We start from the raw sequence: 13,970 nt of genomic DNA on the forward strand, positions 1-13,970 counted from the left end.
TAATTACCAAATGTATACCACTAAAAAATAAATTGGGTCAAATATGTACATCTGTAACTTTTAATACTTGGAAATTCACAAAGTAACCTGATAACAAACACAGAAAATTTTAGTGAGTGTTGCAGAAAGATAAATTCTGTAAGAATTTATTTTTGTTACTACATGAAACTTGAATATTTTCCCACTGCATTCATATCAGAGCTCAATCATTCTCAAGCCTTCCTTCAGCGCGTGTTTGGACTGGGGGTACAACTGACTCATGCTCATCAAGTTTGTTAGCCCTGGAAATGCACCAATCTGACTTCAGTGGGGCCAATGGGGTAGGTAACCTTAAAAAGACCTGCTGTACACAAAGGAGCTCTCCAGAGATATAAGCTGAGGGAGGGTCTCAGAAGTTTAGATGACTGAGATACAAGCCTCTGCAGATTCTTACCTGGGGATACATATGAACTCTCTGAATGTAAGAATTTCTACATGCACAATGCTGTTCACAGGTGGTTTTCTCTTACCCTTTGAGTTTCAGCAACTTGGCTGTGAGAGGTGTACATAGAGGGAAAAAGAGCCCAGCATGGTTGTTATGAGTGTGTGTGTGTGTGTGTGTGTGTGTTTGTGGGGGGGGGGGGTAAGGTCTTTCCTCCAAATGGGGCAGTGTGGTGGGGGGAACAGCAGCAATTAAGAATTCACTCATTTAGGTAGTGGCCTTAGAACTGTAATTTCTCGCAGTTACAGGTTGTAGACAATGATCTTATTCTTGTGATCCTGCAACGCTGAGCTCTAGCCTGCCCAAGAAGCTTATAGTACCACTATAGCTCTAGACTAGTTGCCAGGCCTGACTACCGATCAAGTTATTGATATTCCCCACTGCAAACTCAAACCACTTGTACAGGAACTTCAGTCTCTGAAAGTAACATCAACCAACCATCTATGAGAGGAAAGCAATCCTTTGGACAAACCCTTCTACCCATTTTAGCAAACTTTCCAAAAGCTGTTCTTAAGAAACAGTCAAATATTTTCAGAGAGATGCAATGCGTTTCCATTACAGACTCCAAAGCACGTACCTAAGAACAACAAAGTCCCTGGCTGGGTGGGGTGCCATACTGTTCTGCACATACTGGTAGATCTCAGTCTGGCTGTCTAAAGTCTCAAGAACTTTTGAATCCAGAAGGTCTTCATCCCAGAATTTCTGTTCCCTGAGCACATGATTCAGGACACTTTCAGGGGATGCTGGAACTTCAGCTGTTGCTTTCCACATTCGGAGGGGTGGTCCTTCACCAACCTAGAACAAAGATGCATACTATTAGAGTGCAAAGCTTTCACCCCTTCTCCATACGGTAATTTCAACTTAACATCAACAGGAAAGCTAAGAAAGTGACATATGATTGCTTGTTACAACAACATGTACTAAACAGAAGCTATACAGCCAGGAACTAAAGCCAATATTGCAATCGATATTCAGATAATTTAACAGGGCGGTATGAATTAAATACAGTACTAAAACCAGAAAGAAAACATGTGGAAGAAGAGGACTTCCTAGAACCTAACCTCCCTTCTTTCCTAGACTACCACCTGCAGAGGCTTTATATCTCAAGCTCATAACACTTTGTATGCTTATTCTGAGCATGACTTTAATTCCAGGCACAAAGAACATCACACAGTATTTCATTACCAGCCAAGAGTTAAAATAAATAAATAAATACAAGTTACTGGGATTTGTAACTATTTTAAGACATTTGTGGGTTTTTTACAGTAATGCCACTTGCACTGAACACTGAAGTGTAAGAGCCAGTGAAGGTACTGCCATTAAAAAAAAACAACTGTGACACATGGTTCTGAAGGAGTTCTTCTATTTAAAAATATACATTTGGAAACATATGTGAACACTTTATTGAATATACTCAAAACATGCCTTAACAATGGCAATACATTTATGAAGAAAAAAGGGAGAGAAGCAAATAATGCAAACCCATATCTCGAATAAACCTGGTGAGGAAAAGGGAATATGGGGTAATACGTTCCTGAGGTACCTTAAAGGAACCAATGAAGTTCGAAAGGGCAGCGTTTTTCAGAGAAAGACTCTGAATAATCAGAAAGAGGGGTGGAGTTTGACATGGAAAGATTACACTTTAAAGTGTTTTTCTCAAAGTTTTTATTTTCTCTGGGCAGTAGTCCACTTGAAAAAGAAAGGAAAGGGAAGCAAAAGACAAACCAGGCTGTTTTAAGAAGCCGCAATGAGTGGCAGATTTTTGTATTCTTTAAAGAAAGGGTATAAAACAGACAGATAAATAAATACACTGGTTGGACACAACACATACACTCACTGCTGGATCACAATTGCATAGTTATAAAAAAATAATTCTGTTTAGAAAATGTAAGCCCTGTTCACAAATGAAATCACATTTTAAAGTCAAGTCAGCGCTACTGGTTTAGCCCACTCCAGACTCACGCACGGTATAAAAATAAAATGCGACTGTTCTCTTTCACTTAAAAGTAACAATGCTAATGCATTTCTGCCACGTCTACTCACATTAAGACTGTTTACTTTCATTCCATAAAGACTTCTCTCTTCCTAGCAGTTTAAAAGACACTGTTTTAAAATCAGAGAATATTAATGAATGCAAGACGGCACAGACTGGGCTCCCCTCCCCTTAGCACTCCAACATCATGTTAAAGTAGCATTCTAACAAATTTAAGATGGCATGGCTCCTAATATTTTCAGAAAAATGTGGCCTCTGTTCTTATACCTGGAAACAAGAGAGAGCAGGCTGCAGTGTTTACTTACCTTTTTAAAGGAGAGTTCTACTTGTTCCGATGTGGAATAGCTAACCCAGCCTTTGAACTTATCTTTGGCATCCTTTAACAAGCTGTCAATGCATTCTTGGAGGAAGGGATAGGAATTTGCACATGTGTCACTTTTTGCCTGGCACAACTCTTCTAGACTGAGCGGATGTAACTCGTGCTCCATATAGGAGTTACGACACTTCCTCATTTCTTCAGGAATCTAACAGACAAAACAGAAATCAAACATTAGGTTACAGAACAGCTTCACACTGTGAATTAAAGTGCTCTGTATCAGATGAATAAAACTTCAGAAAAAAATCACTAAAGCATCCGAAACTGTAACAAATGTTCAGGAACTCAGTGATAAATGTACCAAGCACATATACATGGAATAAATACACTTCCAAAAGCAATATACCTTCAGTACATGATTGAGAAGTGTGTTAAAGCTGGGCTTTTTGGGAAGCTTATTTTTTCAAATACCTACAGTTTCACCACCTTTTTGGTCTTTTATTCAAAGCTGCTATTCTGCTTCAAGATCAAATATTAGTCCGCAGAGCTATCCATACTGTACATCATATCGGGAAAACTTTAAATCTCTTTTGCAAGAAGCCTTATGTACATTACTGCAGGCAACTTAGCCAGATACTGAACTAATGAAAGTCAGGTTTCAACTTTCTACCTACAAAGGAAAACACACATAAGATGCATGACAAGCTGAAGAATCTAACATCAGTGAAGAAGGAAGACAATTTTGTCTTCATTTCTTCTACCTTAATTCTCTGTTCTTTGACTGTATACCAACAGTTAAAAGAATGACTGCAACTACAGTTAAAGTGATGAACTTGCATTCTACTGTGTGAGGACAGTTATGAAGCAGTAGTTGTCTCCAGACTCAATACTATTTTTATTTATTTTTTAATCGGACATTTGTTTATTGGAAAGTCCATTTGGGTTTATATCCCATTCTCAGAGGAGGTCCGGGGAGAAAGCTCCAAACTGACATACTATGGTTACAGTTAAATGCAATTATTATTATACAACCTAATACAGAAGAACACATTAAAGAAGTAAAAATATATATACCTTCAGTTCATACAGTGTGAACCTCAACATACATGTTATTATTTATTTATTTTATTTTATACATATTTGTATATATGTATGTATATTTGTAAATACATACTGCAAACATATGGACAGATATAACAAGCTGAAAAAGAACACTGTCAGCAGTTACAGAATTTACAAGTTGCTGCTCATAGAGATGACATTATACACACAGTACACTCTTTGGAACAGGAATGACTAAAAAAATCGAGTGACTATGTTTGGAGAGATAAGAAATTATATTGTAGTACACTGGGTGTGAAAGGAGAGAGAGACTAATTCAGTCAGGGGTGTTGCAGGAGCTGAGCCAAGTCTTATTAGTAGTCATTTTAAGATGGAGGAGTTAGAAGTAGAAGTAGATCTAATTTGCAGAGGGACAGAATTCTACTTCTTAGCGACACAGTATGAGTACGGACCTTAGCCAATGGATTTGTGGGGTTTATATTGCTGAAAAGATGTTATTTAATAGATAGAAGTAGTCTATTAGGACGATAGGAATGGAGAATAGGAGTAAAAGCAGGGCAGTCATTGGCTTTGTGAATAATGTATGTATGTGGAGATAAGCTGCAAGTAATCTAAGTGGTGAGGCAGTTTCAGTCAATTCAGTGCCTTAAGGATAATACGGGGTGGACGTAGTACTGTCTGCTTGTGGCAACTTTTGCAACCTTATTACAGCATGTCTCTTGTCTTATTTTTAAATGTAGGCTGAAGGTCAGTTAGGATGGGTGCACCGTATAAGAATGATGGTAGAAGGTAGGCAGTGACAAGAATGGGTTTTGGTGGTGTTGCTACAGAAGTTTACATGACTGTAGAGCATTACTAATTTTTGGTGAGTCTTCTTTATGTTATTTTGAACATGCATTAAAATTTAAGGCCATCATCTTTAACCACTCCTAGAAGTTCTGTATGGGAGACTGCTTCAACTTCAGTTTTGTTTAGTGAAAAGACTTTGAAATTTGCTTTTGTCAGGCATGTATGACGTGTGTGTGTGTGTGTGGGGGGGGTTAGCAGAAACTGTTTCTTTAGGGTTGACCAGTAGATGGGCATTTTGGAGCCCTTTCTCGACTGAGAAAACAGCTTCTTGTGTGATATGGGGATATGAGACAGGTTATTATATGCACATATAAGTGTGGAATTACTGCCATGTTGTATGAGACAGGCTGGACCTACGGAGATATAGAGGCTGTTGATAGAGAGATTAAACAGGAGAATACCAGGAATAGAGCCTTGGAGTACACCAGTGGAGACTTGCAGGTAGGGGGAGCAAGTTTTCTGTCATTTTGCAAGCTGGAGCCTGCCAGTTAAATAGCTACTGAACCACAGTGATAAAGATGGGGACAGCCCAAGCTGAGATAGTTTGTACATGAGGTTAGGGTGACAGGTCAAGAAACAGGTAGGAAATAGATTTGGCTGAATTTCTACATTTGTTTATGGTGTCAGTGAATGACAGGATGGCAGTAGTGTATTGTGCAGAAGCAGTGTTGGGTGGATGCTACGAGACATTCTTGTAGGAAATAGTGGAGTTGTTTATGAATAAGTCTTCAAGAATTTTTGACAAAGGTGATAATACTGCAATAGGTTGGAAGTTAGAGACATCAGCAGAGATGCCACCTTTATGAAGCGGGATAATATAAGATTTTTTCCACAGTGAGGTTACAATGGATTCTTCTTAGCATTTGAATCTTTGGTCCAGAAAAATAAATTAAAAATTATAATAATAAACTCAAATCAAAAGTTCCTGTTCAAGTCTGAAAGGGGAATGAAACAGAAATAGCATTGAAACAACATATCAACATGGAATATATTATCTTAACTCAATATATCAAAACAGTAACAAATTATGTGTTAAATTTGATCTGGGTAGGCAGATTTGTAACAGCTACTATCTCACACGGGTAAATAGAAAATGAATTTAAATGTAGTGAAATAAAAAGCACACACAAACCCATATGCACAAACAAGCTTAAATGCACAAGAAAATAATCCCACCTCCTACAACTAAGATCTGCCTGCTACATGAGATGCAAAGGTGCACTGAATATTCTAGAATCACTGTGCTATCACTTATGATCCATTTACCTGCACAGAAAAGCTATGGGGGTACTAACAAAATTAAGTCAGTCACTGATTAAGCTTACTGAATGTCTCCTGCACTTGTGTTCTAACTAACACTTTCTGCATCTTTCAAACACCTGAAAGGTTACCACTTGGGTCACAATACATACCTGAAAGAGCTTTTTACATTCCAGGATCATGTGAGCCAACCCCTGGGTTGCAGCTAAATTTTCACTAAGGTCCTTCTGGTCTGGTTTGCCGAGACTCTGTTTTCTTTGCATAACCCTGAAATAAAGAGTAATTTCATTAGCATTCCCCAACTACAGTGCAACATAAACTGGGTGGATATGACAATGTAACCAGGTTTGGCACACATTTCCCCTGACAAACACACATAAGGGAGACATCATGATGTAGTAACATATCTCTGTTGATATGCAGCTCTGAATCACAATTAATTTTTCTCAAAACTACTGGGTGGTGGAAGAACATTACTCAAGCCAGTTTCCCTGTCTTACCCTCTAAAATACTTTTAAACATTAAGGCACTACAATAACTAAATCAATGAAGCATGCATTACCAGAACATACACATTTGTTCAGTATTATCAGTTAAGTAACACCTGGTGTCAGAAGAAAAATGAACAACAAATTAGTTAAAGCAAGGATGTTTTAACAAATGGAACCATGTGGCTAATGTGCTCCATGTGTCAAAGGCAAAATAACTCTTTTTTTAAAGTTGTCACTTTGGGATTGGATGAGAAATATGCAAACAATGCTCATTTACTCTTTCACCTCTGCATACACTAATTCAGAAGTCATGGCAACATGCAAGGTCAACAGCTGAGGTATCTTTCACTCTCGTTCAGTTAATAACAGACCATAAGACAGCTAAGAGGTAAATGTGAAACAACACATGACAGTGTTGACAGAATACACGTCTTTAACACAATGGCACAGTTTTGAGTTAGAAATGTATGGCTGTGCCTACACACCACACATCAATACAAGGATATTATTATTATTAACAGAATAACATTTATACAAGTTTATTTTCATACTAACAATTCTTAAAAAAAGTACTGGCAGTTAACTTCAATGTGTGGTCATTTCATATATTTCAGTTAAGCAAAAATTTATACCCAGTACTTGGTACAATGTATTATGTTCAAGGATTGTCCTACTTACAGCTAATGACATATGTTCCACTTTGTGCTGCTGTATTTCCTGTATCAATACAGACTGCAGAAAAATAATTTTTCTTTTATAATGCAGTCAAAAGCCAAAATATTTAGACTCTAAGGGACTAACAAAAGAATACAGTTCTGTTAACTGCCCAGTCATATTATGGACTGTTCTAAAAGTGTTGCATTCTCATTTATTTTTCTATTATTTCATTTATTGTGCATTTGTAGATCTTTCCCTAAAAACAATGCATGTCAAACACTGTAATCCAATTAAAAAATGCCAACTAGAGACAGACAGGCAAAGCATGCAGTTTAAAAAGGCATCATCTTTGTGAAAGACTAAAAATAAACAGAAGAGGTAAAAGTACATAGGAATACTGCAAAGAAAAGGAGCTAAAGTAAAAATGTGCAAATGTCTGATGCATGGTAACCTCATAGAGGTACATAAGAAATAAGCAGAGGTCAAGATTTAACTGCATGTATACAGATCATGTTCATTTCTTTCGAAACTTCAGGAAGTCACTCAGTGCACTTTTGCAGATACACGCTAGCATATGCTCTTGCTCGTATCCCTACATACGTAGTCAGTGCTTCTGGTCTATGGTTTTCACATGCAGAGGACAGGAGAGGCATTCTGAGACAAGAATTCAATAGTGAATCATTGGGTATAAGTTAACTTCAATACTGAATACTACGCTTCAATACTACATGTCTGAATGATACACATACAATATTTATATATAGGTTCATAGGTAGGTGCTAGGCTATCGGACCAAGGGCCTATGTAAGCCTAGCCAACAAGGTTCTCTGGCTTACGCCACCCAAGAAAGTTATTCTCCTGTGCCACTGTCGAGCAGAGACACAGAAGTGATCCCCGGGGTGTATTTCCTATTTCCCATCCATTCACAGAGATTTTTCTTAAAGAGTGCTAATGAAGAACTTTGCTTAACATAGATTGGTAGCCTGTTCCAGAGTATGAGAAGTCTCTGGGACAGGAATCTATCCCTCCAGCATGTCCTGTTTATTGTGATGACAAGGTTTAGGTCCCTAGAGCGGGTAGCTTGGAGGGATTGGGATTTCTTTAGGTGTAGCATGTCCAACAGCTCTGGGTTTGACATAGCTTTATATGTTAGGCAGAGATCACCTCGGAGTAGGCAATATGCTATGGAGTAAAGCTGGAGTTTTTTGAGGCTGTCAGTGTAGGGCAGTTGTTTGAGGCCAGTAATCCTCTTTGTGAGGTACTTCTGTGGCCTTTCCAGCTGCTGCAGATGTCTTGTGAGGTACATTCCAAAAGGGGCGTTGTACTCTATAATGGGTCTAATGACTGTCGAGTAGAGGGAATGACCTCTTTTTTCCTGGATGAGAACCCTTTTATGATGAGGTATGCCATGTAGAAGGACTTCCTGACTACTGTGGTGATGTGACTATCAAAGGAAAGACTACTGTCTACCTGGGTCCCAAGGTCTCATCACACATTCGGTGTTAAGTAAATTGCTGCCTATGTGGTAGTTCATGGGTACAGAGTTTTTACTAAAGGGGATGACACTGCACTTTTTGGCATTGAGCTTGAGGCCATGGCTCTGACACCAGGCATCTGTCTCAGCGAGGCCCTTCTGTAGGATGTCCACATCATTTGGGGACTTGACTATGGCTCCTAGTTTGCAGTCATCTGCGAACTTCATTAGCCAGAGGCCTTCTGTGTTAGCCTGTACTTCAGAGAAGTAGATACCAAACAGGAGAGGTCCCAGGACGGAACCCTGTGGTACTCCACTTGTCACTGCTTTGAGGTCAGATTTGGAGTCTGCAACTTTTACAGTGTGGGTTCTGTCAGTGAGCCAGTTGGCAACCCATCTTGTGACAGGGATTTATACCTAGTTTAGTGAGTTTAGCTATAATTCCAGAATGGGCGATGGTGTCAAAAGCCTTGGCGAGGTCAAGATAGGCTGTGTGAACCACCTTACCCTCATCTACGGCTTTGGTGACTGCCTCAAAGAAGTCAATCAGGTTCAGGAGGCATGATCTGCCTTTCACAAACCCGAACTGGGTGGGATCCAGAGTTTGGAGGTTACGAATGACTTTGTTTATCAGTTCCATGATGATACGTTCCATGGCCTTGCAGATAGGGCTCGTCAGGCTAATAGGTCGATAGTTCCCGGGATCAATGGTGGCTGCCCCTTTGTGGAGTGGGATAACTGTTGCTGTGTGCCATTCAGTGGGCACAAAGCCTGATGCGAGGCTATTATTGAACATGGTGCTTAAGTGGGGTGCCAGTTCATTCTGAAGTTCATGTAAAATGCAGCCTGGGATGTTGTCCGGTCCCATGGATGCTGTGTTTTTGGCTTTAGAGAGTGCAACTTTTACCTGCGTAGTTGTGATTACAGGGACTCTGCATTCTTCCTGTACAGATATGGACCCTTTAGGGGGTGGGAGGGGTAAAGTTAGCACTGAACCTATCTGCCAGGATGTTGGCAATATCAGTTGTTTCTGTAATTTTCGTGCCTTTGTGCTATAACTCAGAGCAGATCTGGGTGTTGCCATCGAGATTCTTGACATAGCTATAGAATGCTTTGTGGTTGTCCTTAGAATTAGTGGTGATTTTGTTTTCGTAGCTAGCTTTGGAGGATCTTATAAGGGATTTCAGCTTCTTACGGAGGCTGACCAGGGAGCTCCTCCACTCATGGGATTTTACTCTCTTTTGCAACAGCTTCTTCCTTCTGCTGTACAGTTTGTTTATGGCAGGGGACCACCAGATTGGCTTACTTTTTTTGGAGGAAGCATCTTGGTTCTGTTTGGGATAGCATGATCCATGCACTCGTGTAAGTGCTTATAGAGTGCATTTGTGTAGGATTCAGCAGTTGTAACTGTATTGTCCATCTGCATGGGTGTCATGAAGTTCACCACTTCGGTCTTAAGAAGCATGAAGTTGGCTTTGGAGAAATTTTTTACCATAGTTTCCTTAATGGGGGGTGGGGGCGGGATGTGGATATCAAGGGTGATTAGCTTATGGTCGGATCGGACCATCGAGGAGTCACTCATGTTGGTAATGACTAGGTCTAGGATATTGTTGCCCCTGGTGGGGGTGTGGATAAGTTGATCCAGGGCATTGGAGTTTATGAATTCCAGAAAGCATTGAGCTAAGGAGTTGGTACATGAGTAGTTTTCCCAGTTAATGGTGGGGTAGTTGAAGTCACCCATTATTAGAGTGTTTGGTTGAACCCTGACATTTTCCAGTACATCAAGAAAAGCGGAGTGGGAATCCTGGGTCATGGTGGGGGATCTGTAGCAAGCTACAATTTGGATTGCAGTTTTGCTCAGAGTTAGTTGCACTTGGATAATCTCGGATGCATTATGCTAAGCAACTAGCCTGGAGGTGTGGATATCCTTAATGAATATGGACAGACCTCCGCCTTTGGTGTTTCGGTCCAGGTTACATGGCCGAAAAGTGTGGTAGGAGTTATTGCCTGGTAGTGCAGGGGTGCTCTCTGGAGCCTTGAACCAGGTCTCAGTCACTGTACAGATATCGACGTTCTCCATTTTAAGGAGTGCCTTGAGTGAGTACAATTTGAGATTTAGACTTCTAGCATTGAGTAGCATTACCCTCAGTTACACATACACACACGCACACGTGCATTAGTATACACATGGCAATAATTTGCTTTCTTTTTCTTGATTTTTCTGGTTACCTGGGGTTGTCAGGTATGCACAACACTGATTAACGTGGAACAATAAGGATACAAATCAAGCGTCACAAGTATATATATCCCATGACATCCATTCAAAGGTCAGAGGCTAGTTCCAGAGTTAACTTAGCCAGACCTGTCTAGTGTCAGCATGTAAAGGAAAATGCAAGTTTAGAAAGATTTGCTTCTGATTACTCTAATGGTGAACTGGCTTAAAGAAAGCAGTACCAAGGTTTGACAAAGTATGTCCAAGCAGAGTAAAATTAAAAATAAGGATATATGTAACATATTCTGGCAGAAAGTTGTATAAGAGACACTGAGGCCGATGTTACAATTTAGGTCCAGTTTTTAAAATGGCACATAAATTGCAGTTCAGACCTACGGCATTGAACACTTGTATAACTCTGCTTTCCCTACGCCTGTCAGAAGATCAAACTTGTGTGCACAAGCAAAGTAAAGGCTTATGTCAAAGAAAGTGTGCGTGGACAGTATTCTCAGGAGAACGGACAACCTGCAAGAAAGCAAGGAGGAATTCCCAGAACTGTACCCATTTCCTAATGGCATTCACTGTGTTTTAACAATGTCAAAACTAATACAAAAAAATAAATAAATAAAGATGCAAACGTAAGATGGTTGCAACCTGTCTGTTTTAAACAATCCCTTTGTATGTAAGCATGTCAAATGTAAATACTTTTCCCTTCTGCCTCCCGACCAGTGCTGCATGCATATTTGCACATCTTTAGGCAGTAATATAATGCCTTGTAATGAACTGTTCAGCTACTTCTGATAGCTAACATTTTCAGATCCTGCCCCAGGCCAAATAAGGCACTTGTCTTCAAAGCTTTGTCTAAGTGCACTAGGAACAAAAACTACATCAAGACATTTGGGTACACAAGGACTTTTCCTCTATTACTTGCTCCCCCCTCAGATATGACTCGTCTTGCTAATAAGAGTTTTAAGAGTTATAAAAGCACAGGCATAATCATCTGGACATTTTTTACCACCACCCCTACCCCCATTCTCCTCACAAAGTTCAGTATTTCTGGAGTTCCTGATTATTGTTTTGTAAATTAAGAAAATCTCTTGAAACAAGCAGAACACCAAATTAAGCACACAACTGCCATTTGTCAAGGACAGAAACTTTCTGGACAGCAGCCCTCCATGTGGCCAAAGCTTTTAACATGCACTAGGGGCCCCCTTCCTCATTTTACAAATCTGTGGCTTATCAGTACTTCACACTAATTAAAAACAGACAAGCTCAGTGAGGTCATGTGCCTCCTAATTACACGAAGCAAGAGACTAGAACACAAATAACCTGATTCTTCAGCAGGGGGCAGGCATGAACCATTACAAGTAGTGTTGTACTTTGGTACTTTTCTGGTCAAAGACTACTTGTGCCTGTGCAGAGAAGCTATAAGCACAAAGGATAAAACTTACTAACTGTCATATGGATGCTCTAAGGTGGCCCTGTCCATATTGATGATGTACATATGATTCCCTTATTTTATTTGTGCAGAATGTACATATGATTCTTTTAATTTTGTGTAGAACTTCTTCACTGTGTTGAGGACTGCTTTTTGATGGTGCCCCAGAAGCACTGTCTAGTAATGCCAATTGTTCAAAGTCATACAGTGGGTAAGTGGGGACCATGGGGTATCAAACCCAGAACTACAGGATGAAGCTCATTACCAACCCATAGAAAGCTGCAAGACAAGTTTGTAACAGGGTAAGAAGACGGTCCTTTTTCTGTCAACACTCCCATCTGTAAAACGTGTGTCTCTTCATCTGATAGAATAAGATTTGCTGTGACTTTTGTCAGTACAGTGCGGATCACACATGTGATTGATTTACTATTGCATAAAAGAGCATCTCTGACTGTACTCTGCAGTGCTTAACAAAGAAAATCTGTGTAGGTTTACTTATGTCAACACAAATTAAATTTACAGCTTACTGAGAGAGCACCAGCCATCTCTGTGGGGCACATGTTTTGCCCCGACCCCTGTGAAATGTAAAATACCACATTTCTGGTTAATACACCATTTTTTTCTTTTTGTAATATTCTGTCTGAATTTCTGAGTGAGTAACTTTACAAACAGGCCACTTGTTTCCTTTCAATTTCACCTATTTGTTTGTGTTTTGCATAACTGGAGCTTTCCTTCCTGGGCCTTTGACTGCAAATGGACCAAGCTCAGTTGGACATTTCTTGATCATCAAAACTAGCAAGTACAATAAAACCAATCAAATATTGTTTCTAAGTCTCTAAAAATATTACTATTTACTAAAACTATTTACTAAACGCACATCTACACCTCCAGGGTATAAATTTGGGGTCAGTACATGTCCAGTGCTTTAAATTCATAACCTCTAAAATTAATATTAATAAGTATTAAATATATATATAGTATGTAGTATAAATATATATATATATATATATATATATATATATATATATATATATATATATATATATATATATATATATATATATATATGAATGTAAAATCAAAACACATTAAATGCGGCATCCTAATTTGTTTTAATGGTATGGACTGGTTGAGCCCCCTTGTTCTGTTCATGCTCCAAAGATCCATTCAGATTCAAGTATTTTAAGTATCTTATGTTACTTTATCTTCGGCCTATTCTGGGTACAATCGAAATAAATAATCCTAACTACCTGCAACATTTAAACTAATATGTTCATGTACTGCATGTTGTGCTATTCTCTGGTTGTTCATTTTATATTATTATAAGGATGATTATATAACCTCCACAATGTCACCCCCACATAAAACCCACTATTATTTGTACATTTTGTAGTTAGATTAATTACAAATTAGTCGCAACATCGCATGTAGCACATAATAAAGGGTTTAAACATCACATCAGAGTAGTAGGTGAATGTGTGTTGTTCGGATGTTATATATCTGTTACATACATTACAAAAAAAAAAAGTACATTTTTTATTTTTGTTTTCAACTATGATTCTATCTTGTGTTGTTCCTCACAAATAGCCTTTTACAAGGTGGAGTGGAGGCTCTCGAGGAGCCATCATCCATCATCATTCATATCCATTTATTCCATTCTCTAAGAACATACTTCTCTTAAATCTCAAAAATAAAAATCAAAAGAAACTGACTGATAAACTCTGAGATCCATCTCAG

General features: G+C 39.0%; 1 protein-coding gene across 1 annotated transcript in view; it reads right to left on the reverse strand.

Moving 5' to 3' along the window:
• DLC1 (DLC1 Rho GTPase activating protein) overlaps positions 1-13,970 on the reverse strand; it is a 132,928-nt gene that overhangs the window by 9,691 nt on the left and 109,267 nt on the right. Inside the window, exons 10-12 of the mRNA XM_044062500.1 lie at positions 6,114-6,228; positions 2,780-2,998; positions 1,059-1,276 (exon numbers count right to left, since the gene is read on the reverse strand). Coding sequence (XP_043918435.1) covers positions 1,059-1,276; positions 2,780-2,998; positions 6,114-6,228 — 552 coding nt within the window. The remainder of the gene's footprint in view (positions 1-1,058; positions 1,277-2,779; positions 2,999-6,113; positions 6,229-13,970) is intronic.

The sequence above is a fragment of the Protopterus annectens genome, chromosome 2.part1 (assembly GCF_019279795.1).
Source record: "Protopterus annectens isolate FY-2018-M chromosome 2.part1, PAN1.0, whole genome shotgun sequence".
Classification (NCBI taxonomy): domain Eukaryota; kingdom Metazoa; phylum Chordata; order Ceratodontiformes; family Protopteridae; genus Protopterus; species Protopterus annectens.